This window comes from Ovis aries, chromosome 3 (genome assembly GCF_016772045.2).
Source record: "Ovis aries strain OAR_USU_Benz2616 breed Rambouillet chromosome 3, ARS-UI_Ramb_v3.0, whole genome shotgun sequence".
In the NCBI taxonomy this organism is placed as follows: Eukaryota; Metazoa; Chordata; class Mammalia; order Artiodactyla; family Bovidae; genus Ovis; species Ovis aries.
Genome location: NC_056056.1, coordinates 116,386,304 through 116,413,750, shown reverse-complemented (window position 1 = coordinate 116,413,750; position 27,447 = coordinate 116,386,304). Strand labels below are relative to the sequence as shown.

At 36.5% G+C, this 27,447-nt stretch overlaps 1 protein-coding gene across 1 annotated transcript in view; it reads right to left on the bottom strand.

The window, feature by feature from the left end:
• Positions 1–444: 444 nt before the first annotated feature.
• The window catches only part of OTOGL (otogelin like), a 172,538-nt gene continuing 145,535 nt past the window's right edge, over positions 445–27,447 (bottom strand). Inside the window, exons 45-57 of the mRNA XM_060412481.1 lie at positions 26,737–26,949; positions 26,261–26,365; positions 23,241–23,348; positions 21,225–21,326; positions 20,308–20,412; positions 20,182–20,222; positions 14,859–14,922; positions 13,574–13,752; positions 12,603–12,707; positions 10,251–10,370; positions 8,821–8,866; positions 2,851–2,930; positions 445–1,737 (exon numbers count right to left, since the gene is read on the bottom strand). Of these exons, the coding sequence (XP_060268464.1) occupies positions 1,537–1,737; positions 2,851–2,930; positions 8,821–8,866; positions 10,251–10,370; positions 12,603–12,707; positions 13,574–13,752; positions 14,859–14,922; positions 20,182–20,222; positions 20,308–20,412; positions 21,225–21,326; positions 23,241–23,348; positions 26,261–26,365; positions 26,737–26,949 (1,469 nt within the window). The 3' untranslated portion in view covers positions 445–1,536. The remainder of the gene's footprint in view (positions 1,738–2,850; positions 2,931–8,820; positions 8,867–10,250; positions 10,371–12,602; positions 12,708–13,573; positions 13,753–14,858; positions 14,923–20,181; positions 20,223–20,307; positions 20,413–21,224; positions 21,327–23,240; positions 23,349–26,260; positions 26,366–26,736; positions 26,950–27,447) is intronic.

Here is a 27,447-nt window from a genome sequence, read left to right as displayed (position 1 = left end):
GTGTTATTATGCACAAATAAGATACAATCAACTTTTATATACAGTAGATACAGGGGCTTTGAAGATGCAATGTGCATTTCATTCTTTTATCCATTTCTAAGTAACCTTGGAGGCCCCAAAATATCTAACCTGTTGTAATTTTTCTGGGTAGCATGATTTTGAAATGGAGCCAAATTACCTAGCTCAGCCTAGTCCACCAGGCTCCCACATCTGCTTTTCAGTACAGTTTTACGGTTCCCTCACTGATGTTTGACTTCATTTGATCCTCACAACAATCATACTAAGTGGGGCGTTCTGTCCTTTTTACAGATAAAATCAAATATAATTATACATTATGAGTGGCAAAGAATTGGGAGATTTGTAAAAATCTCAGAATATATTCGTTGTAAATGTCAATAATCGACTGTATTTAAAAAGTACAGAATTCCACTGTAGAATCATTAATACATTCAAACAACTTTATTTCATCCTTCATTGGCAAAACAGCAACATGAACAGAAAAATAGCACGCAACTTCAATAATTAGGCAAATATTGAATACATCTCAAAAACCAGACATCTATGAGACGGTAAATAGCTAACTAAACATTAAATAATAACAACCTATTTTAAAACAGTTTTAATGGTAAAAAAAAATAAAAATAAAACCCCAAGATCTCTCTCCTCTATTTAGCAACTGATGCTATATTTCCCCATTCCTTATTATTCAGGTAACTATTATACGGATATATATACATATGTACGTGTGGCATTTTTCCTTTTTCTAAAGGCACTGAATTTAAAATTCTTAATTCTAGGTAAAGCAAACTCTTTAAGAATAAAAGGTTCTGTGATACACACCTTACCATACTGTTCAAAAGAAAAGAACACATTGCTGGAAGGTAAAAGATGTAGACTTAATCCAACTGTTAACGTGAATTCATTATGTTATTATACCAAATGAATTTGTACAAGTCACACAGCTTCTCTGGCTATGTGATAAACTCGCAAACTAAGGGAAATTTGCAATTATATCCTTAATGTCCACTCAATTTAAATAATCTAAAATCTTATTGTTCTATGATCTGTCTCTAAGCAGACCGCTCTTTATGACTATCCAAATTAAAATTGTCACTATTAGCTGATTACATTTGCCAGAATAAACACTAGCAATAAAAGAGTATCTTAATTTTAATATTTATGGCAGACTTTTAAAAAACAAAAACAAATAAAAATTGAGTGAAACTGAAAGAATCCTGCAAAACAACTTTCTAATAGAAGAGAATATAATTTCATGTTGCAGTTATATACATAATAGAATTTCAGCTGAACACCTTAAGTTCATTTGATTCTGTAAAATAGACTAAATCAATAAACCTAATATTTCTTGGAAATTGTATAGATTTTGCAGCAAGTGTTAAACTGCCATATCCAAGAGTCTGAAAAATACACATTATTATTAAACAGTATAAATCTGCCAGGTGCCTTAAAAAGAGCTAATAAAAGTTAGCTCCATTTGACCTTACGATGTTGCATAGAGTTCTTGGAACCCAGAGTTTAATTCCACTGGCACGTGCAGTCTATAGGTTCCTGGAGAGTGTGCAGGACTTCAGTGCCATTGCCTGAGCAATAGAGTGGCACAGTCAAGTTGCGCACCCCGTTTTCACGGCAGCACTTACAGAATCTCAGATGGCTCTCAACATTGATGTTATATATGGTAGCTGATGGGCATTTTCCATCACAAGATGCAACATTTATCTGTAAGGAGAGACAATGAGGAAAATGTCTTAAAACTTTTAAAACAGTGATATTGATTCCACTAAGGTAGAGTCTCTTGGATAGCAAGGATATCCAACCAGTCCATCCTAAAGGAAATCAGTCCTGAATATTCACTGGAAAGACTGATGCTGAAGCTGAAACTCCAATACTTTGGCCACCTGATGAGAAGAACTAACTCATTTGAAAAGCCTCTGATGCTGGGAAAGATTGAAGGCGGGAGGAGAAGGGGACGACAGAGGATGAGATGGTTGGATGGCATCACCGACTCAATGGACATGAGTATGAGTAAACTCCAGGAGTTGGTGATGGACAGGGAGGCCTGGCGTGCTGCAGGCCATGGGGTCGCAAAGAGCTGGACATGACTGAGCAACTGAACTGAACTGAAGGTAGCATATTGATTGTCCAAGATGGCAATGTGACATAACTCAAAGTATGAAATGTGCACACATAACTAGACAGATCTATGGAATGTATTAATCACAATCTAATGATTCTATTTAAGTTGTATTATATCACAGCTAAGTGGTGGCTCAGACGGTAAAGCGTCTGCCTACAATGCAGGGGACCTGGGTTCAATCCCTGAGTCAGGAAGATCTCTTGGAGAAGGAAATGGCACCCCACTCCAGTATTCTTGCCTGGAAAATCCCATGGATGGAGGAACCTGGTAGGCTACTGTCCATGGAGTCACAAAGAGTCAGACAACGACTAAGCGACTTCACTTTCACTTTCACTTTCTTAAGTAGACTACAGAATTATATAGGTCTTATAAAAGTGGGCAAACTTAGACATAAGACTATTTTTGCTTATTAAAATTGCATACTTAAGACAATATGTGGTCAAGTATATTTAGATTTAAATTTCCATCTCTCTGGATTGAAATCATCATTCAAAACTGTTGATTATTTATGCCAAGAATAAATTCATACTTCTTCACAAACAGAATATTTCACTACTAGAATGTAGGGATAATCTCAAAGTTAAATATTTTAAGTGCTGGCATTTTGTTTGCTTACAAACTTACCAGTGACGACACACATATACTTCTGGAAAGACATAGACCCTTTACATAACAAATTATATTTATCCACTTACAGAGCTTTGACTTATACAGTCCTGCTTCCTTATAATTGACTTAATAATCACTTTCTGGCATATTCTTTCTTCTCGTTTACCTGATAAAATATAGAATGTATTTATTCATCCAAAGGTTCATGTCAAATTGTTTCTTAATTCAATTAAACATATGAATATATTTACAATGGAAAACATATATTTATATGAAATATATTTCTATAATGAGATAGTTGACATTTTACTCTTATGTAGTTTATGTTCAATATTTATTTTCAATTTCTAAATAGATTTTCTCACATATTTTCTAGCCTTATATTTTTCTCTTTACCTTATTGTCTTACAATAATTATTATGATCATAAATCAAACATATTCTACACATGGAGTAATGCTAACATCAATCTGTGTGTTCAGCATATATTTTAATATTGTATATAAAAAAATCAACCATGTTATATATAGGTAAATATACATGTACGTAATTAAGGCATACATACATATATAAATCTCTTTTAAAATATAAATCGATAGATTTAAGATCACTTTATCTTAATGGATATTAATATAAAATTATGCATAAATGTAACTGAATTGTTACCAACCATGTTGAAATGTATGGATGACTCATACTTGATTTTATGGCTCTGAAATGATATCACAATTTCTAATGAAAATGCCTTATATGAAGTAATATATTATTATGCCTCTGTGTGCATGATGGATTATCACTTGATAATATACCCAATAATATATATTTAATGCTGTATGATAGTGGATGTAATCCATGAATCAGGATGCAAAACAACCAAGGTTCTTATCTCACTCTGTTACTATTAAGAATTCACTTTGTCACTTTAGGAAAGCCATTAAACCATTCTGCTGAGTTTCCTTGTTTGCAAAAGACTGGAGTTAGAGCTCCAATCTTCAAGTGAGTTTAGTCACAAAACCGTTGTTTAAAATAAATGCTCGTATGAAATCCCAAGATGTGAAGTATATAAAAGTTAAGCTACTCTGGTTGAAGTATAGATGGGTAGCAAGATTGCCTGAAATTAAGCTGTTCTTGTCATCCATGACCTTCAGTTGCTGTATTCAAAGGTTATGTCTGTTCTCTTGCTACTTGACTTCTCAGCAACATTTGTGTCAATCCATCAGTCTTTCCTCCTGGATACACTTTCTGCACTTGACTCCAAGAGCACACACTGGTTTTCCCCCAATCTCTTTATGTCTCCTCCACCAGTCTCCCATTTTTGCGTTTTCATGCTGGTCATGGGGTTCCCAAGGCAAGAATGCTGAAGTGGTTTGCCATTCCCTTCTCCAGTGGACCATGTTTTGTCAGAACTCTCCACCATGACCTGTCCAACTCAGGTGGTCCTACATGGCATAGTTGCACTGAGTTAGACAAGGCTGTGATTCATGTGATCAGTTAGTTTTCTGTGACTGTGATTTTCATTCTGTCTGCCGTCTGATGCATGAGGATAAGAGGCTTGTGGAAGCTTCCTGATGGGAGGGACTGGCTGTGGGGGAAACTGGGTCTTGCTCGGGTGGGCAAGGCTATGGTCAATAAATTAATCCAATTTTCTGCTGATGGGGTAATGGAGGTAATGGTGATTTCCTTCAAAAGCACTTATGCCAGCACGCTGCTGCTCCTAAGACTGTTGTAGTCAGTACCCTTGACCCCGCAGCAGGCCACTGTCAACCTACACCTCTGCTGGAGACTCCCAGGCACTCATAGGCAAGTCTGGTTCAGTCTCTTGTGAGGACACTGGTCCTTTGTCTTGGGTCCTGGTGTGCACAAGGTTTTGTTTGTGCCCTCCAAGAATCTGTTTCCCTGGAGGTTCTCAGTCCTTTTGCCAGATCCCCAGGTTGGGAAATCTGTTGTAGGCCCTACAACTTTTGCAACAGTGTGAGAACTTTTTTGGTGTAACTGTTCTCCAGTTTATGGGTCGTCTACTCAGCAGCTCTATAGTGGTGCTAATGGCAACCATCTCCAAGAGGAGTTTTGGCACACGCAGTGTCTCCCAGGTCTGTTGAAGCCAGAACCCCTGTCCCTGCAGCAGGTCGTTGCCGAGTTGTGTCTCTGCGGGAGACACTCAAACACTCAAAGGCAGGTCTGGCTCAGTCTCTTGTGGGGATCACTGCTTCTTTCCCTTGGTCCTCGTGCGCACAAGGAACTTCCTAAATGACCAGTGCAAAGAACAGAGGAAAACAACAGAACGGGAAAGACTAGAGATCTCTTCAAGAAAATCGGAGATACCAAGGGAGCATTTCAGGCAAAGATGGGCTCAATAAAGGACACAGATGATATGGACCTAACAGAAGCAGATGATATTAAGAGGTGGCAAGAAGAGCTATACAAAAAAGGTCTTCATGACCCAGATAACCCCGATGGTGTGATCACCCACCTACAGCCAGACATCCTGGAATGTGAAGTCAAGTGGGCCTTAGGAAGCATCACTACGAACAAAGCTAGTGGAGGTGATGGAATTCCAGTTGAGCTATTTCAAATCCTGAAAGATGATGCTGTGAAAGTGCTGCACTCAATATGCCAGCAAATTTGGAAAACTCAGCAGTGGCCACAGGACTGGAAAAGTTCAGTTTTCATTCCAGTCCCAAAGAAGGGCAATTCCAAAGAATGTTCAAACTACCACACAATTGCACCCATTTCACATGCTAGCAAAGTTTTCCATGCCAGGCTTCAACAGTATGTGAACCAAGAACTTCCAGATGTACAAGCTGGATTTAGAAAAGGCAGAGGAACCAGAGATCAAATTGCCAACATCCATTGGATCATAGAAAAAACAAGAGAATTCCAGAAAACCATATTTCTGCTTCATTGACTATGCTAAAGCTTTTGACTGTGTGGATCACAAAAACTGTGGAAAATTCAAGAGATGGGAATACCAGACCACCTTACCTTACTGCTGCGAAACCTGTATGCTGGTCAAGAAGCACCAGGTAGACACAGATATGGAACAATGGATGGTTCCAAATTGGGAAAGGAGTACGTCAAGGCTGTATATTGATTGTCACCCTGTTTATTTAACTTACATCTAGAATACATCATGTGAAATGCCAGGCTGGATGAAACACAGATGAAATCCAGATTGCTGGGAGAAATATCAATAATCTCAGGTATGCAGATGACACCACCCTTATGGCAGAAAGCAAAGAGGAATGGAAAGAGCCTCGTGATGAAGGTGAAAGAGGAGAGTGAAAAAGCTGACCTAAAACTCAACGTTCAGAAAACTAAGATCATGGCATCCAGCCCCATCACTTCATGGCAAACAGATGGGGAAATAAGGGAAACAGTGACATACTTTATTTTCTTATGCTCCAAAATTACTACAGATGGTGACTGCAGCCATGAAATTAAAAGATGCTTGCTCCTTGGGAGAAAAGCTATGACCAACCTAGACAGCATATTAAAAAGCAGAGACATTACTTTGCTGACAAACGTAGGTCTAGTCAAAGCTATGGTTTTTCCAGTAGTCATGTATGGATGTGAGAGTTGGACCATAAAGAAGGTTGAGAACCAAAGAATTGATGCTTTTAAACTGTGGTGTTAGAGAAAACTCTTGAGAGTCCCTTGGACTGCCAGAAGATCCAACCAGTCCATCCTAAAGGAAATCAATCCTGAATATTCATTGGAAGGACTGATGCTGAAGCTGAAGCTCCAAAACTTTGGCCGCCTAATGAGAAGAGCTGCCTCATTATAAAAGACCCTCATGCTAGGAAAGATTGAAGGCAGGAAGAGAAGGGGATGACAGAGGATGAGATGTATGTGGGATGGCATCACTGACTCAACGGACATGAGTTTGAGCGAGCTCCAGGAGATGGTGAAGGACAGGGAAGCCTGGCGTGCTGCAGTTCATGGGATTTCAAAGGGTCCAACATGACTGAACAACTGAACAACAGTCTCTTATACGTGGTCATTTTCATTCCTGGACCTCCCAACTACAGCATAGCCTGAGACTCAGTGTTGGTGACAGACGGCAAGCTGTTTTGTGTCTCACGATGCTTTCAAGCATTGGTTACTTCATTAACACTTTAATTGTCATACAAGTTTTAAAAGAAAGACTAGTCAAGAAAGAAACATCTTTAACATGACCTATAAGACCTTATCCTCTCCGATCACTTTAACTCCTGTGACAACACTTTGCCACTTCCTCCACTTTGAACACCCTTCTCTCTTCCCGGCTGGCTCCCAAGGACATTCAGTCTCTACTCAACTGACACCTCATCAAAGAGGCATTCTCTAATCACCCACTTAAATGAACAACCCAATTCCCCTCCCTCTCCATCCCTTGTATTCTTAACTGTTGTTCTTTATACCATTTGTCAGTACCTGACGTAATGGTGTATATTTACCAGTTATTGTTTCCTCCCCTTGTTGACAACATGCACTAAGCAGGCAGAGATTGTTTCATCTTCTATCATAGTCCCAGTACCTATAAGAGTGTCTGCTACATGAGAGGCGCTCAACAAAAATTTATGTCCATTCATTCAATAAATGATACTGGGACATCCTAGTTGACTGAATTTGTTTGTGCCGAGAGCCATTTTCTATTCATTTCTCAGTGTCTTTATAATTGTAACACATGTCGTTTAGCATAGTACCTATGATAACAGCCAACATCTGCAGTCTTTCTGATAAAGCCTGGTCACCCAAAAGCAAAGACTACAGACAGGGGTTCTCTGATGCCAAAGCAGATACTACTTCACAGGTTCTTACACATCAGAAAGAGATGTGCAGAGAAAACGAGGCAGCTTGTTACGATTCTGCAACTTAAGGAGCTGGGCCAAACTGAACGATCCTGAGACCAGGCACTGGAGAGACTTAAGTCTATCACTGATTATGAGTGTAATCTACTTTTCTGAACCTTCATTTCCTCAACTGTAAGGGAAATCATACCTATTTCCCCACATACTTCCCAGAACTGTGGTGAAGACTGGTTGCAGTGTTATCTGCAATGGGTTTAATAGACTGTTGGTGTGTGGCTGACAATCAATAGTAGTAATATGGTCAGTCAAACAGATATTCCCTTGTCTGCCCTCAGATAACGTAACTATGCTCAATTCTCTAATGAGGCTATAGAACATGGGGCTATAGAATTCTTGTGACTAAGAATCCAATGCTACACAATGGCATTATTAACCTGAATCGTGAAGTCTTTTTCCCAAAAGCTTCTCTAAACAATATTAAAATTACTGTTTATGCCAAGTTTTCTAACACTTCTATTTTTATCTTGACATAAACTCACGAGTAGGTGAAAAATAAATTCTTAAGCATACAAATAAAAATTGCACAAATACCCCTCTATTCTATTTCATCTTTAACATGACTTTAATGTCCTTATCCTCTTTTATTACTTTCATCCCTATGCTATGACTGCACTTTGCCATTTCCTCTACTTTGAACACTCTTCAAAGGACGTTATAAAGCACTATGAAATAAGCCATATAATTCAAGTAAATATAAATTTATATATAAATATGAGTTTATATTTATGGGATATTTTATATACATATTATTTAAATATAACTCACTAAATTGGTATTTCTCAAATGTATTATTTATACAGAACCACAGATTTGTTCAAATAGGTTTAGAAAGTATCATACTATGTCCTTATTGGAATCTCATAACAATTTTGTGTAGTTTAAAGCACATTTGACCATAGAGCACTTTTTAAACTTAAACCCTACTGAAATTCTGTGCTATACCTTTTGAGAAATGCAGCAAAAAAGACATTTCTAATATTTAAATTAAATTTAGATTAAAATTCACCTAAATTAAAAACTGTATTTATGTTCCAGAAAATAAAGACTAAATTACAAAATAATCAACCACTTGCCATAAAAACATTCAAATAATATACATTAAAAAAGACATTTCTCTCATTGCAACATAAGTGAATCTTATGAGAAAAATCATAATCTGAACAATTAAAACTAATAAAATTAATGTATATAATTTGTCCTCACTTACAGATCCTGCAACAGCCTTCGTTATAAAGCTTCACAATCCCTTCATTCTAGGATGAGAGAAGGAATAGTGTTAAACTCAATGTTTGGTCATTTCCTCCTAGATTAGAAATAAAAAACTAATTTTTCAATATATTTACTAAACATCAAAAAGACTTTTATAGAAAAAGGATTGAAACAACTATATCTAATAACAATTTTTATTTTTAAAAGTAGGAGCAGATACTTTAAATTATTTTTAAAAAATTGTTATTTCTTCATAAGTAATATGAAAAAGAGTGCAAAAAGATTAACTTACTTAAAAGAACACATTTAAAATAAAACAAAAGATCTTCTTACCAAGTCGAGAGGTACTCTAAACAGAGATCAGTGTATTTTTTAGACTCCTTGAAATAAACTACTTTTTAAGACTAGACTGAGTTCCTGAATATAACTGAATTTTAAAATGATATCTCTTTTTCGCTAATATTTTATTATTTTAAACAAATCTTCTACTTCTGACTGTCTCTTGCCAAAGGCTAAATTAAGAAAATTTCGTTGATTATCTTTTGGAATTCTTACCATAATTGCCTTATTGCTTTTAGTAACCCGCTAATTATAATTCAAATAAAAGAATAATATATTCTATAAAAATGGATATGTGAAATAAGATGATGTGTAAGATTCTTTAAAGAGCTAAAATTCTATTACCTTGGTACATATTGTCTCTTGTTATTTAGCCAGCTAGCTAACCATCATCACTAAAAGGGCACGTGTTGAAAAAAATCAGTGAAATCATGCTATTTCTTTACACTGAAAGAAAAATACTGCCTCACACAACAGAGTAAAGTTTACTTTTCATTAGGGATTATTATTTCCTAAATAATTAAGGCTACAAAGAATCTTTTTAAAATACTATGTGACTTTCAAAACTCTACTGTCCCAGCGGGCTTTTCTCTGGGAGAACAAGGAACTGGAAGAGCAAAGCTGAAGGATCAGCTATGCTCCAGCGTAAGCTGAGCTTCACAGTGGCCCATGCTCAGAGAAACTATGGCCTCCCTTAAACCAGCATGCATTGAAAAGCAAATGACATAAAAAATCTGCTGTGGGTTTAAGAGAAACTTGACCAAGTTCAGATCCAGTAGTTTATTAATCCATATTGAAAGAGAGGCTAAGTCGGCTAATCAAAAGATTTTTCAATAATCCTTTAGTCTACATATTAAAAACCCAGAGATGGTATCATGTCCATTCGGGGAGAGTCAAAATTATTTGGAGTGCCATATACAACTCAAACTGTCAAACAGGAAATATAATCAAGCTTTTATGTATATATGAAAATAAAACATTTACCAAAATTAAAAAAAACATGTATGCATGACCTTGGAAAACATATTAATGTGCATTTTAAAAATTATATTTAATGCTAAATTTTCTTAGCTATAATAAAGTACAAACCATTTTGCATTCAGTCTCATTAAAAGGTGGACAGACCATAGTGTAGTTAAGAATCATTGCCCCTTCATCAGTCTTAACACATTCAAATGTTGTACAATTATAGTGCCAGGTGCTCCCCTCCTAAAAATAAAAGAGAGAGATTCTGTTTGTTTATTAAAATCTGCCATATTTCATAAGCAGAATGTTTCCTATCTTACTGAATTAAAAGTCAAGATTTAGAGAGCTTCTTTTGACATAAAATGTCTGTCTGGAGCTGTACCTAAACTTATCTAAGTACGTGGCAGGTGAGTGGGTATGTTTGGTTTCATACTAGAACTGAGATGTAAATGTGGAGCAAAACAATAGAGAGGAAAGAAGCAACTCAGCGTCTTTTTCTACTACAAAATTAATTATCTAATTTGGCCAAGTGTCAAAGGTCTTGCTCTAATATTCCCTCACTAATTATAAAACAACAAATCATATTAGTTAGTATGACTCCTCACTTGAGGCTGGTTTGTTTTTTCTTCTACTCCCTTATCAACAAAAAATTTAAAAATCTTTGGATGATCGTGATTATTCACCCATAGTTCTGGTTTTCTATACCTTCTGGTTATTTTAAGATGTATCCCTATTCTTTAACAAAATTTTAAGATAGTAACTGTTTATTTCACTCCTGATTTCAGAATTCCTATTTACAAATAAAATCAGCTGAAACTAATTATAATATAACTATTAGGCTGTAATTGTTAGTCTATATATTTTTTATAACCTGAATTTTAAAATGTTAGTCAAACTCTGACTTGAAGATTCCTTGTGGACCAGCAAAAATTCTGACAAGCTTCCTTTTCTGTGGATTCTATTTTAATTTATAAATGTCTTCAGGTCCTCTATGAACCTCAGCTGGAAAAGATCTACAAGTCCAGGTCTAAAAGAAGATAAAACATTCAAATCAAATATTAATTCTAATATTCAATTCAAATAGTATGTTCTAATTTATATGGAATCCAAAATTAATTGTTCCATGGGAATTAGATTTCTAGATAAATAAAACTTATCTTTGAAAGAGCCAAGAGTTATTATAACAATCTCGATGAATATTTACCTATATTACTTGTGTTCACAATAAATATTCTAAACATAATTTAATCTTTTATTTAAATATCAGGATTATCACTGTGAATACTGATTATATACACCAATAGTTCCTGGATTATTGATATCTGTAGAGTTCATGTTGCTCTTTACTAAAATCCCCACATTACTATATATTTTCAAGTAACCTCTGATTCATTTTCTGTCACTGACACCTGTCTCATCATTTTTATAAGCTTGCTTTTTCAAGACTTCCTCTTTAAAAAATATAATATAAAGCAGAAATATTGCTATGATTAAACAGATAAATAATATCAACATTATTTAAATCAATAACACTATTTATACATAATTATAAAACAGACAACAAGCGTATGTTACCTTGTTATAAAATAAGATAACTGTTAACTTTTTCTTACTTAGTAAAATGCACAGGATTGGAGAAATCTGTTTTTCTTTTGGGTATATAGTTAATTCCATTTCTACAATTAAGAATACAATTCTACAATTAAGAATACCGTAAATAATACCTCTATATAATTAAACTATTAATGGAAAAAACTTAAGATTAGCAATAATAAATTGGGACTATCCTCAGGTAATGCAAATTATAATCAGAATTTGTGACCCTCCTAAATCTGATGACATCACCAATAATTGTATTAAAATTATATGGTTCCCTTCTTCTGTTCTAAAAATGAGAAAGAGTAGGTCAGTCTGCAAACCTCCATAGAGTTATTATAAGATAATGGAAGAATTCTGAATAATTATTATATTGAGGAAGGATGTGATACAGCATTCATTATTCCTGAAATCTTCTTTTTAAAATTTTCAAATATTTTAAATCTTTTCTTATATTTACCCACTGAAGTCTTCAATACCTGAACTAATAAAGTACTAACATCTTGAGTTTCAGACTTTTGTTAAAATGCTTCATTTCAAATGAGTGAATAAAATAACACTCTTTTCTTTTGTTCTAATGATTAGAAATCAACATTTCTCAAAGCCCATTCCTAACATCTGGGGGAAAAGTAAGGATCTCTGATAAAATACGTTTGAGAAAGCAGTTAAATATGCTCCTTCGCAAAAGGAATCATGGACTTTAAAATGTTAACTGTGTCTTGTGTATTGCAAGTGTGCTGTACGTGGGTGTGCTTACTGTATGTGGAATACTGTGTGTGTGAGAGAGGTTTTTCAAATTTATGTGAACACCTTATTCAGAAAATAGCACAGAGAGCGACCCTCCAGAGGAATACATTTTAGGGATGAAGTAATTCATACCTCATATATAACTGTAGTTCCATTTTCCATTTGAAATTTGCAGGATATATTTTTGCAGGTACCACAACAATCATAATCACTTGGAGGTGGAGTATACACCTGGTGCTGTGCATAGTAATAATAATTTGAATTAGCCAAGAGCAGTACTGATATTTTTAATGAGTTAGTTCTGAAAGTGCTTCCCATTATAACGTATGCTCTCAGAGGGAGGGTCAAGAGGAAGAGGGCATAGGCATACTATGGCTGATTCATGTTGATGTATGGCAGAAACCGACACAGCATTGTAAAGTGATTATCCTACAATTAACAATAAATTTCCAAAATTATGCTCCCTTAGAATACCTGCCAGCATTTCTAAGGTTGAATTTGAGGCACATCAAATAATATAGCTGTATTAGAGGTGAAGTAGTTGTTAACCTTTACACCTAACAGAAAAGATTCATCAAGCAGATGTAAAAAGCTCAGGTCAAACAAGCTGTATAGAAAATGCTGCTGCTGCTGCTAAGTTGCTTCAGTCATGTCCGACTCTGTGCGACCCGACAGACGGCAGCCCACCAGGCTCTACCATCCCTGGGATTCTCCAGGCAAGAACACTGGAGTGGGTTGCCATTTCCTTCTCCAGTGCATGAAGGTGAAAAGTGAAAGTGAAGTAACTTAGTTGTGTCAGACTCTTCGCGACCCCACGGACTGCAGCCCACCAGGCTCCTCCATCCATGGGATTTTTCCAGGCAAGAGTACTGGAGTGGGGTGCCATCGCCTTCTCCGTGTATAGAAAATAAGACTCCTGAAATTCAAGGTTATACACAAGAAAAGGATACTGTATTATATAGTTATACTATCAATTAATAGATTATTAAAGCACTATTCAAGTGTATATTTTTAAATTATAGAGTATTTACTTGTTCAAATTCTACAGCTGCCATTTTAAGATTAATGAACTTGTACCAGAATGACTTAGAAAAAATACTTACAATATCACATTCTTTTGAACAATTCACCATTGTAAAGTTCAAAGTGTGGAAGCCTGTATGGTTATCTTTTTCTTCGAGACACTCTACCATGTAACAAAAATCCCCTTCCAAATACCTTATCATAGATTGGCCAGGATTCAATACTGATGTTTCTTGAAATACACACACATCATCTTTTTCTAAGAAAAAATTAAGAAGTCAACAAAAAGTACAATATTCAGGTTTTCTATTAATCAATCAATAGAACTTTTATTTAAGACTATGTTTTTATTACGATGTGTAATTTTTTAAAAACCAATAAAGATCTTTAACTTTATAGATTATAATAGCTCGAGTTCACTTAATAATGAATATGACATTTATTCCTTAACATACAGTAAGAAATTATATATAAACTCAACTACTATTTACTGTTTGAACTTTCTCTAAAAGCTATCATATATAGTAGATTCTAGAATTTTAGCTTAAAGTAATCATCAAGCTACTTGCTGTTCCCTCTTCTGGAAACATAACATGACAATTTGGGGGAATGGATATAAATGAAGGCAAAAATATAAATCAGTAACAGTAGGCCTCTTCATAAAGGTATTGTGTAACATTTCATGTTTGTTATTTTGGGAGAAAAATTTTCAATTTTATTGTGCTGCAAAATATATAAGTATATGTCATCCTTTATGATGAAGGTAGCTGATACATTGTGCTATCACATCTTTGAAAGTGGCTTTAGGTAGGCTGGAATAACTCTTTGCGCCTTGCCAATGCTGGATTTAATTCTTCTCTCATATAAAAATACCAGAGTTTCAAGATATTGAACAACTGTTTGTTTTCTATTAACCTACTTCTATGAAGATTTGTTATTTCATAGAAAAATCAACCTTATGCCATATGGTGTTAACATCAATAATTATAAAAGAGTGAACAAAAATCTCTTACTTTTAGATGTTATCTATTTTTAAATTAAATTAGATACACAGAAAAGAACCTTGGCATTAACTTTAAATTCTGTGAAGCCTTTGAAAAAGAATCATTTTTATGTTTTGTTATGAAGTTTCTGAGCAACTTCACTTATGAAGTTTCTCAGAACATTTAGGAATATTACACAAGAGGAAATAAAAAATAAAAAGTACACTTTTTATACTAAAAACTGGCAAATGGCTTAAAATGTATAATATAGTCTCAAAAATAATTTTTAATTTTTAAAAAATTAATTTAATTTAATTTTTAATAGTGAATAACATATACCAATAATATGATTATCACTTAAAAGTTTCAAAGACATAGTTACCACAGATATACTGTACACATCCACAGTCACTCTGAAAGTTGTAGTCTATCGCAGTAAATTCTCCCTATTAGAAAGATATTATTATTATATGACTTACCAACATAGTTTATTGTATTACCATTGAAAAAAATACACACTATAATATCTAATAAGTATCCTATCCCACAACCACATAGCAACTTCATAGTAAATATTTGATAGGGAACAAGCTTTGATTAACCCAGCAGTCATTTAATTAGCAGCCTAAGGAAAAAACTCACAATAAGCAATATGATCATAGACCAGACAGTCTGTCTAAACTTTAATTTCTTATCTATTAAATGAGTGAAGATGGATAAGATGATCTTTATGGACTGTCCTAACTTTAAAATTATGCTGTTTGACTCCGAGCTTCTAGTGGGCAATTCAAGATAAAGAGAATGCTTGCTAATCCTAGAAACCTCTCTTGAGGAAAATGTTCTTGATCTGTTCTATAGAGGTGGTCCAGAACTGTGATGTATGCACAGAGCAACGCTGCTATAGCGTATAAAACAAGAGCAGAAGAGTGAACGATTAATATCACAGGCTCAGGAACAATACTGCCCTTCTGCCAATCTTGCTCTGCTACTTGCTAGCTGTGTGATCTAGGGCAGGTTACTTAACCAGTCTGCTCCTCACCTTCCTCATTTACAAAATGGTGATAATAATACTATCTGCCTCTTAGAAATGTTGAAAGAAACAAATGGATCAATATATATAAGGGCTTCAAATAAGCTGATGTACAGAAAGTGCTATAATCTTGCTCTCTCTCTCTGCTCTGCTCTCTGCTCAGTTGTGTGTGACTCTTTGCAACCCCATGGACTACAGCCTGCCAGGCTCCTCTGTCCATGACATTTTCCAGGCAAGGTAGTAGGTAAATTGCTGTCACAACCAATGCTTAAACTTTTTAGTAGGAAAATTGTATTGGTTCTTCTCAAGTAGGACTCAGGCCTAAAGCTTCAAGAATTGTATTTTAGACATCAACTTTTCCTGGGTATCTTTAATTTTCATATGATAGTAATAAACACTAATTTGATTATCAACGCAAAAAATAATTCAGATAAATTCATAGTAATATATAAAAGGCACTTCTTCCATAATTAGTAATATTCTACTTTTTATAGTGCCTTATGGGTTGCAATGGAGAAGGCAATGGCACCCCACTCCAGCACTCTTGCCTGGAAAATCCCATGGACAGAGGAGCCTGGTGGGCCACAGTCCATGGGGTCACTAAGAGTTGGACACGACTGAGCGACTTCCCTTTCACTTTTCACTTTCATGCATTGGAGAAGGAAATGGCAACCCACTCCAGTGTTCTTGCCTGGAGAATCCCAGGGACGGGGGAGCCTGGTGGGCTGCCGTCTATGGGGTTGCACAGAGTCAGACACGACTGAAGCGACTTAGCAGCAGCAGCAGCATGGGTTGCAAAGTAATTTCATAAACATTAACACATTTGATGTTTTATGGCTTTTAGTCATTATACAATTCCAGTGGGACTGGAAATAAAATATTAGAAATATAGAGTTTAAAATAGTAATAAATCAAGCTCTCCCACTGCGTAAACTATTCCAAAAGATTAGATAAGGAAGTAGGCTCTCACTAACTCTTTTAAGTCACTTAGCTGTTTTTCAATAGTTAGAGCACAATGCCCACAGTGTCCTCTCAAGCTTAGGCTTAAATCTTTTCATCTTCCTTCCTAACTTGTTTCCTCTGAGATCTTACTCATGGATTTAGTTACACTTTTATTCTCATAAGTACCCAATGTCAATCAGATGAAATAGCTCCTTGATTGTTCTACCAATACTTAATATTAATCAAATATGATGGTATTTTGTTTTTATTCTCAAGCAAGCATCCCTCCCCTTTACAGTCAGTAGCAAAATCACCTCAAAGTGTTCCCACTTTTTAGCTATTACAAATAGTGCTGCTATGAACATTCAAATTTGCGGGGACGTATGTTTTCATTTCTCATGGATATATACGTAGGAGTGGAATTGCTGAGTCATATGGTGACTATATATTTAACCTTTTGAGTAAGTACCAGGCTGTCTTCCAAAGCAGCTAGTTTTGTATTCCCACAGCAGAGCATAAGGGTTCCAATTTCTTCACATCCTTGCCAACGTGTATTAATATCTGTCTTTTCAGTGAGTGTGAAGTGATCTTTCACTGTAGTTCTGATTTGCATTTGAAAAAGTGAAAGAGTTAGTGACTCAGTCATGTCCGACTCTTCGTGACTCCATGGACTGAACTGCAAGCCTCCTCTGTCCAAGGAATTCTCCAGGCAAGAGTACTGGAGTGGGTAGCCACCCCCTTCTCCAAGGGATCTTTCTGACTCAGGGATCAAAGTCAGTCCACATTACAGGCAGATTCTTTACCATCTGAGTTACTAACTAATAGCTAGTGATGTAAAGGAACTCTTCAAACGCTATTGTCCACTGCATATTTGGACAAATGTCTGGTTATATCCACAAAATGGAATATTATTTAAGAATAAAAGAGGAAATGAAGTACTGATACATGCTACAACACAGATGAATCTCGACAACCTAATGCTAAGTGAAAGGAATCGCAAAAGACCACACATTATATGATTTCACTTACATGAAATATTAAGAATAAGAAAATCTATAGAGATAGAGAGGATATTGTAATTTCCTAGGTCAAGGGAGTTTTGAGGGACACAGTAACTCCTAAGAGGTACAGAGTTTCTTGGGGCAGAGGGTAATACACTTTTTCTAAAATTGATTGTGCTGATGGTTGCACAATCTGTAAGCAAAATAAAAACCATTTAATTTCACACTCTAAATGGCTGAATTGTGTGGTATGTGAATAATATTTCAATAAAGCTGTTGCTAAAAAAGAAATATATTATTAAATATTTGTTTTAGTGTCTAAGACAATGTACTTTTTATAAAAACACTGTGGTCTGTAGCCTGCCATGCTCCTTTGTCCATGGGATTCTCTAGGTGAGAATACTGGAGTGGGTTGCCATTTCCTTCTCCAGGGGATCTTCATGACCCAGGAATTGAACAGGGGTCTCCTGCATTGCAGGCAGATTCTTTATTGACTGAGCTATGAGGGAAGCCCAAACATGTCTTCTTTGATAGATAAGGCAAAAAATATATTATCTTTCTCAAGTCTTAGAGGCATATCATAGAGGCAAATATTCAAAGGGAAAAAAAAAAAGACTTGCAAAGTGTCATATCCAATGATTATCCATATACTAAGTGTCCATCTGAAATAGTTAAAAAAGTGATACCAGAGTTATAATTATTGTTTCTGTAAGTTAAATCTGTGTAATTCCTAAAAGATATGCATGTTCAGAGATAACTCCTAAGAAGGTACAGACAGCTAGTTACCTATTTATACCTCCTCCTCCTCTGCAACAAATGCATTGTTAGTACACTTTCTTAAGGAATCACTGGGAACACTTTCAATATTGAGATAATATATTTTCAATATTCTGCTTCATTTTAGACCAGTGAACTTATATAGGTATAAGACTATATCTATATAAGGTAGATATGACTAAATCTATCGAAGGTAGATTTAGTCACCAATGGAAAAAATAACATCGTGTGATCATTTACCAAGAACCAGACATTCTGGAATGTGACATCAAGTGGGCCTTAGAAAGCATCACTATGAACAAAGCTAGTGGAGGTGATGGAATTCCAACTGAGCTATTTCAAATCCTAAAAGATGATGCTGTTAAAGTGCTGCCATCAATATGCCAGCAAAACTGGAAAACTCAGCAGTAGCCACAGGACTGGAAAGGGGCAGTTTTCATTCCAATCCCAAAGAAAGGCAATGCCAAAGAATGCTCAAACTACCACACAATTGCACTCATCTCATATACTAGCAAAGTAATGCTCAAAATTCTCCAAGCCAGGCTTCAACAGTATGTGAACCGTGAACTACCAGATATTCAAGCTGGATTTAGAAAAGGCAGAGGAACCAAAGATCAAATTGCCAACATCCGTTGGATCATCGAAAAAGCGAGGGAGTTCCAGAAAAACATCTACTTTTGCTTTACTGAATATGCCAAAGCCTTTGACTGTGTGGATCACAACAAACAAAAAATTTTTTAAGAGATGGGAATACCAGATCACCTTACCTTCCTCCTGAGAAATCTGTATGCAGGTCAAGAAGCAACAGTTAGAATTAGACATGGAACAACAGACTGTTTCCAAATAGGAAAAGAAGTACATCAAGGCTGTATATTGTCACCCTGCTTATTTAACTTCTATGCAGAGTACATCATGAGAAGCACTGTGCTGGATGAAGTGCAAGCTGGAATCAAGATTGCTGGGAGAAATATCAATTACCTCAGATATGCAGATGACACCACACTTACAGCAGAAAATGAAGAACTAAACAGCCTCTTGATGAAAGTGAGAGAGGAGAGTGAAAAAAATTGGCTTAAAACTCAGCATTCAGAAAACGAAGATCACGGCATCTGGTTCCATCACTTCATGGCAAATAGATGGGGAAACAAGGAAAAGAGTGTCAGAGTTTATTTTCTTGGGCTCCAAAGCCACTGCAGATGGTAACTGCAGCCATGAAATTAAAAGATGCTTGCACCTTGGAAGAAAAGCTATGACCAGCCTAGACAGCATATTAAGAAGCAGAGACATTACTTTGCCAACAAATGTCCATCTAGTCAAAGCTATGGTTTTTCCAGTAGTCATGTATGGATGTGAGAGTTGGACTATAAAGAAAGCTGAACATCAAAGAATTGATGCTTTTGAACTGTGGTGTTGGAGAAGACTCTTGAGAGTCCCTTGGACTGCAAGGAGATCCAACCAGTCCATCCTAAAGGAAATCAATCCTGAGTATTCACTGGAAGGACTGATACTGAAGGTGAAAGCCCAAATCTTTGGCCACCTGATGCAGAGAACTGACTCAATGGAAAAGACCCTGATGCTGGGAAAGATTGAAGGTGGCAGGAGAAGGGGAAGATGGATGATGAGATTGTTGGATGGCATCACTGACTCAATGGACATGAGTTCGTGTAAGCTCCGGGAGTTGGTAATAGACAGGGAAGCCTGGTGTGCTGTAGTCCATGGGGTGGCAAAGAGTCAGACACAACTGAGCGACTGAACTGAACTGAACTTCCTATCTCTAGCAAAATATGAAATGTTGACTGCTCCCTATATCAAAGCAGATTTCTTTTAATTTACTTAATTAAAACTTACAGAGAATAAATCTATTTACCCTGAGAAGAAATCAGAAATGAAAGAAATAAAGGAACAAAAATTGATTTATGTTATATTAAAACTTCAGTCAAAATATGTGCTCTTACCACTTCACAAGTTGGCATAACAAGATTTTCACAGCTACATTCTAAAAGGCAAAAGTCGACATATTTATGTTGATCATTATATACTAATACAATGTAATAAGACTTTAAAATATAAAAATTAGTTACCACAATGCCATGTTGGACAACATTGACCAGATACATTTTCTTTCACAAGATTCATATCTTCTGCACAGTTGAATAGAGGCATAGGACAAAGATTTGGCTCACACACTAAATTAAAAAAATAACATGAGTAAAGATTAACTTTGTTTAATTGCTGGTTTTCACTAGCTATCATTCACTGCCATTACTGATATACTGGGATCTCCCCAGAGCTGACCACCCACCACCCAATTGCAATGTGTCGATAAAGACAGAACAGAGGACTCACAAGCAGATAGTAGTACAGCTAGGACATGCTCTTTTGGTCAAGAGCCCTGAGAAGTGGCAGGGGGGCAAGAAGAGAACTGAAGTGAAAAGGGTATGGAATCACTTGGAAATCTAGAAAGTCTAGGATGAGGAGAAATGTCATAGCTAATCTTTTTTGGGACGGTAACAAAATTGTCCAAGAAGCACTCTATATTTAACATGCTAGAAATCACCTAACGTCTGACATAACCATACGACTAACACGCACTGGCCTGAGGCTTCCCTGGTGATCCGTGGTTTAGAATCTGCCTGACAATGCAGGGGTTTGATGCCTGGTCTGAGAAGATCCCATATGCCCTTGGGCAACTAAGCCTGAGCGTCACAACTACTGAGCCCACACTCGAGAGCCCATGCGCCACAACGCCTGTAGCCTGCATGCCTACGGTCCATGGTAACAGGATAAGGCACCCCGATGGGAGGCCTGAGCACTGCAGTGAAGGGCAGCCCTTGCTTGCCACAACTAGAGAAAGCCCACAGGCAGCAATGAAGACCAAGGGCAGCCAAGATTAAACCAAATAAATAAAAATTAGCCTTAAAAAATTTTAAAAAGAGGTGCTGGACTTCTTAAATGCCAAACATAACTAAATATTTGTAATTAATTAAAGTATATTTACCACAGTAATACTGAGGACAACAGAAGTGTGTAGTATTAAGATCCACAGTGAGAAATTCTCCGTCAGTACACAGTGGAAAAGGTTCAGTACATGGTTTGCACACTAAAGATGACACCAAAAGGCAAAGTCATAGTTGAGCTAAAAACAAACTAGTTATAAGTTCAAATGTCTGTACACATACAAAATCAAAATAAAACACATTATATAAAACAAAACAGGAAACAAGGAAAATAAGGATTTAAAAAACAGATCTCTTCATTTGGTCATAAAAACAATATTATCTGAATGTATTATTTTATACTTTCCCAAGCACAGTGATATAAAAGAACCATCTTACCAGAAGTATAGGACATTGAGATTTCAGGAGTTATTTGTTCTCAAAATGCCACTGATTTACTTAAATTTTCTTAATTCACTACTCTTGATTACTCCAATTTATGGATGAACAATATAGTAGGCACATATTCTTCTGAACTCTTAGTATCCTTCTTCCAACTTTGATAATAACTCTCAATGAATTTGACGAAATGCCCCACCCACACAGTCTTGGAGTGACTCTTAATAAAGGTGCCTCATACTTATCAGTCTTTGTGTAGGAAAAGCCCACTTTACATGAGTTAGAATATCTTTCTATAGCGTTTGAGTCATAGAAGCACATTGAGACAGGACATAAATGGATGTGGCTGACTCAATCATTGGTGACTGCCACCTAGAGAAGCTGGTTTCTCTCCTTCCCAGAGTTTGGCTGTTCTGCTTCATCTCAATCCTACAAAATCTTGATCCCCCAATTCTCCCAATAATTGGTTGTGTATAGGCTATGAAGAAAAGGCAATGGCACCCCACTCCAGTACTCTTGCCTGGAGAATCCCATGGATGGAGGAGCCTGGTAGGCTACAGTCCAGGGGGTTGCTAAGAGTCGGACATGACTGAGCAATTTCACTTTCACTTTTCACTTTCATGCATTGGAGAAGGAAATGGCAACCCACTCCAGTCTTCTTGCCTGGAGAATCCCAGGGATGGGGAAGCCTGGTGGGCTGCCTGAAGTGACTTAGCAGCAGCAGCACAGGCTATGTAGCGGAGAAGGAAATGGCAACCCACTCCAATACTCTTGCCTGGAAACTCCCATGGACAGAGGAGCCTGGTAGGCTGCAGTCCATGGGGTTGCGAAGGCTTGGACACAACTGAGCAACTTCATTTTCACTTTTCACTTTCATGCGTTGGAGAAGGAAATGGCAACCCACTCCAGTGTTTTTGCCTGGAGAATCCCAGGGACAGGGGGAACCTGGTGAGCTGCCATCTATGGGGTCGTACAGAGTCGGACACAACTAAAGCGACTTAGCAGCAGCAGCAGCAGCAAGCTATGCAGAATCAATCAGTTGTTGCCATTGCAGTCAAAGAAACTTAAATTATACACAAAGAAGTGCTATGATCCACATGGGTTTATCTGAAACCTACATTCATCACCAGTCTTTGATATGATAATTCCCCAACGGAATGGTAAAGAGAGAACTGTTTATTTTTGAAAGTCCAGTTCACCAGACAGAATATACAGCACCAAATACTGTCATTTTCTAGACACCTTTCGTTTCTTTTTCGAGATCATTGTGCTTACACATCCCGTACATATCCTATATAGCAGATGAAGTTTTAAAGAGTTACTCTGCTTAGTAGAGCCCTTTATTCACTTAGTTCTTCAGGAAAGTCAGGACTAAATTTTTTCTCTAAAAAGACCTATGTGCTAGCTTTATTTTTTAATTGATTATAATATCTTTGATTAGGTGTTGACTTATATACATAGTCTCTGTCAATAGGGGAAAGTAGTACCAATTGTAATAAATGTCAATAATCATTTAAAATGCTATATCCTTTTTTTTCCCTACCACTCTAATTTAGTTGAATTTTATGATATATTGGTAGAATATTGGTTACTATGAGTTCCATGAAATTCACACCAAATAAGAGATTTTCCTTTGATCTTTCCTCTTCTTCCAAGAAACCATCTCACAAAACACTTACCACAGAGAGGAGAAAAGCAGCAAGTCTCCTCCTCTTGAACCTGAATCATGAATTGATCTTCTCTGCATTCTGGTATTGAAATCTGGGGGCATTTGAATGGGTCACATTCTGCAAAAACACAAAGATATTTGGAAATTTATATAGAGTAAGATGAATAAATGAAATAGTGTGGTTCATTTCTCTTTGAATTGAGTAAAAATTAGTTCAAATAAAAATCTTAATCTTTGAAGAAATATATAGGCAATAGCAGGTTATTATTAAAAATAAGTATTTTACATAAAACTATATGTAAATAGACATTTAAAATATATATATACTTTATCTTAATCATATATACATGATTAATCACTGGTCATAGCAAACACCCTCTTCCAACAACACAAGAGAAGACTCTACACATGGACATCACCAGATGGTCAACACCAATATCAGATTGATTATATTCTTCACAGCCAAAGATGGAGAAGCTCTATACAGTCAACAAAAATAAGACCAGGAGCTGACTGTGGCTCAGATCATAAATACCTTATTACCAAATTCAGACTTACATTGAAGAAAGTAGGGAAAACCACTAGACCATTCAGGTATGACCTAAAAAGTGAGAAATAGATTTAAGGGCCTAGATCTGATAGATAGAGTGCCTGATAAACTATGGAATGAGGTTCGTGACATTGTACAGGAGACAGGGATCAAGACCATCCCCATGGAAAAGAAATGCAAAAAAGCAAAATGGCTGTTGGGGGAGGCCTTACAAATAGCTGTGAAAAGAAGAGAAGCAAAAAGCAAAGGAGAAAAGGAAAGATATAAGCATCTGAGGCAGAGTTCCAAAGAATAGCAAGGAGAGATAAGAAAGCCTTTTCAGCGATCAATGCAAAGAAATAGAGGAAAACAACAGAATGGGAAAGACTAGAGATCTCTTCAAGAAAATGACAGATACCAAGGGAACATTTCATGCAAAGATGGGCTCAATAAAAGACAGAAATGGTATGGACCTAACAGAAGCAGAAGATATTAAGAAGAGGTGGCAAGAATACACAGAAGAAATGTACAAAAAAGATCTTCACGACCCAGATAATCACAATGGTATGATCACTCATCTAGAGCCAGACATCCTGGAATGTGAAGTCAAGTGGGCCTTAGAAAGCATCATTATGAACAAAGCTAGTGGAGGTGATGGAATTAAAGTTGAGCTACTTCAAATCCTGAAAGATGATGCTGTGAAAGTGCTGCACTCAATATGCCAGCAAATTTGGAAAACTCAGCAGTGGCCACAGGACTGGAAAAGGTCAGTTTTCATTCCAATTCCAAAGAAAGGCAATGCCAAAGAATGCTCAAACTACCACACAATTGCACTCATCTCACATGCTAGTAAAGTAATGCTCAAAGTTCTCCAAGCCAGGCTTCAGCAATATGTGAACTGTGAATTTCCTGATGTTCAAGCTGGTTTTAGAAAAGGCAGAGGAACCAGAGATCAAGTTGCCAACATCTGCTGGATCATCAAAAAAGCAAGAGAGTTCCAGAAAAACATCTACTTCTGCTTTATTGACTATACCAAAGCCTTTGACTGTGTGGATCACAATAAACTGTGGAAAATTCTGAGAGAGATGGGAATACCAGGCCACCTGACCTGCCTCTTGAGAAATCTGTATGCAGGTCAGAAAGCAACAGTTAGAATTGGTCATGGAACAACTGACTGGTTCCAAATAAGAAAAGGAGTACATAAAGGCTGTATATTGTCACCCTGCTTATTTAACTTATATGCAGAGTACATCATGAGAAACGCTGGGCTGGAAGAAACACGGGCTGGAAGAAACACAAGCTGGAATCAAGATTGCCGGGAGAAATATCAATAACCTCAGATGACACCACCCTTATGGAAGAAAGTGAGGAGGAACTAAAGAGCCTCTTGATGAAAGTGAAAGAGGAGAGCGAAAAAGTTGGCTTAAAGCTCAACATTCAGAAAACGAAGATTATGGCATCCGGTCCCATCACTTCATGGGAAATAGATGGGGAAACAGTGGAAACAGTGTCAGACTTTACTTTTTTGGGCTCCAAAATTACTGCAGATGGTGACTGCAGCCATGAAATTAAAAGATGCTTACTCCTTGGAAGAAAAGTTATGACCAACCTAGATAGCATATTCAAAAGCAGGGACATTACTTTGCTGACTAAGGTCCATCTAGTCAAGGCTACTGTTTTTCCAGTGGTATGTATGGATGTGAGAGTTGGACCGTGAAGAAAGCTGAGCGCCGAAGAATTGATGCTTTTGAACTGTGGTGTTGGAGAAGACTCTTGAGAGTCCCTTGGACTGCAAGGAGATCCAACCAGTCCATTCTGAAGGAGATCAGCCCTGGGATTTCTTTGGAAGGAAGGATGCTAAAGCTGAAACTCTGGTACTTTGGCCACCTCATGCGAAGAGTTGACTCATTGGAAAAGACTCTGATGCTGGGAGGGATTGGAGGCGGGAGAAGAAGGGGACGACAGAGGATGAGATGGCTGGATGGCATCACTGACTCAATGGACGCAAGTCTGAGTGAACTCCGAGGGTTGGTGATGGACAGGGAGGCCTGGCGTGCTGTGATTCATGGAGTCGCAAAGAGTCGGACACAACTGAGCAACTGAACTGACTGAACTGACATCATTAATCACCTATATGCATGTATGTATTTGCATATATATGTATATAAACTGCTATAAAATCTCAGCAAAAATATATAAGAAATAGATTTTTTATATTTAAAACATATAAATGTATACACTTAAAATACATATTTCTACTAAAATTAAGATCATTAAAGTGAACTAATTATATATACATATAATCTATATAATAAATATAATTAAAGTTCATATATATACATATTTACAAAGAAGTCATAGGTTTAAAAGAAAAACTACCTTTAGCAAGACAGTTCTGCAAACAATCTGTTTGATAAATTTTTTTGTAGACACAAAAATTAGAATCTAATCTTCTACTCTGAATGAACAATGAATCTCACTTTTCCTAGTTCATTACTCACCACAGTGGTACTGTGGACAGCAAGAAAAGGGGCTATGCCCAACAACCAGTTTTTGACTGTTTGTACATGTTGGAATGGCAGTTTCACACAAAGTCATGTCACATCCTGGAAATAATCAGAAATATTAAAAAACTGTGTACGCAGCTAAAATCCTGAGGTTCTAACTTAAAGAAGGAAAAGGATTCTCAATATGCATGTTTTACACTGCAATTACAGACCCTTTATCTTGTCATGTCTTTCAGAATGTTATTAATTATAATAGCTAGAGTTTTGCATGTCTGTCTGCAAAATCAACAAAACTATAATGAGGTGAAAGTTGCTTTGAGAAAGTGTAAGTGACATTCATGGCAATAGTTACTTTAACCCGGTACATTTTTTTTTAACACCAAGCATCATACATGCCCTGTTTTTTCTCAAAGAATATCAACATATTTGGTGGCATTAATAGACTGTAAGGCTTCAGGCTGCATACATACTGCAAACTTCCTTTGAACAGCAGGTCCACCTATCAACGAAGCCCAGGACAACTTCAGCTTCTCGTTCACAAATTGGCGAGGGCTGTTCATCACAGTCAGGTTCTATGGGAATAATGCTTCCATTCGCGAAACATTTGTACAGGGCACATTCGTCAATGCCCCCATTCCAAACTTCACCAGCAGTTCGAGGCTGGTCTTCACGATCAGTGCATGCTTAAAAAGACAGTCAATGTTATATCACTTAGAACTTGGGTATGAAAATAAATCAAGCTGCGATGTTTTGATTTCAGACTGTGACTTGGTCCAGGGGCACAGATAACTTGTCATGTTATCTACTTTTTTGCAGCTTCTTCTTTTTGTTCATCAACTACTAGCTTACATTTTTTCTTTAATGAACTTTTTGTAGTCCATGGAAAATATTTTTCCCTTCTACAACTAACTGTCTGTAAATTTGCATGACCTCTTCTATAAATAAGATGATCTAATTATTTTGTATTCATTTTAAGTCTTGCTAGTATAATTTATTTAGCTTAAACAAACTCAGTAACATAAATTTAAATTAGTTTTAAAATACTAACTATAAAAACTTAGTAGTATTAGAAAATAAGGTAGTCTCTACCTCACATTAACATGTTTGTCATAGCAAAATTCAAAAGATCCCAGCTTTAAAATCTAAATGTGAAAAGTAGGCAGTCAAGCAAATATTGTTTA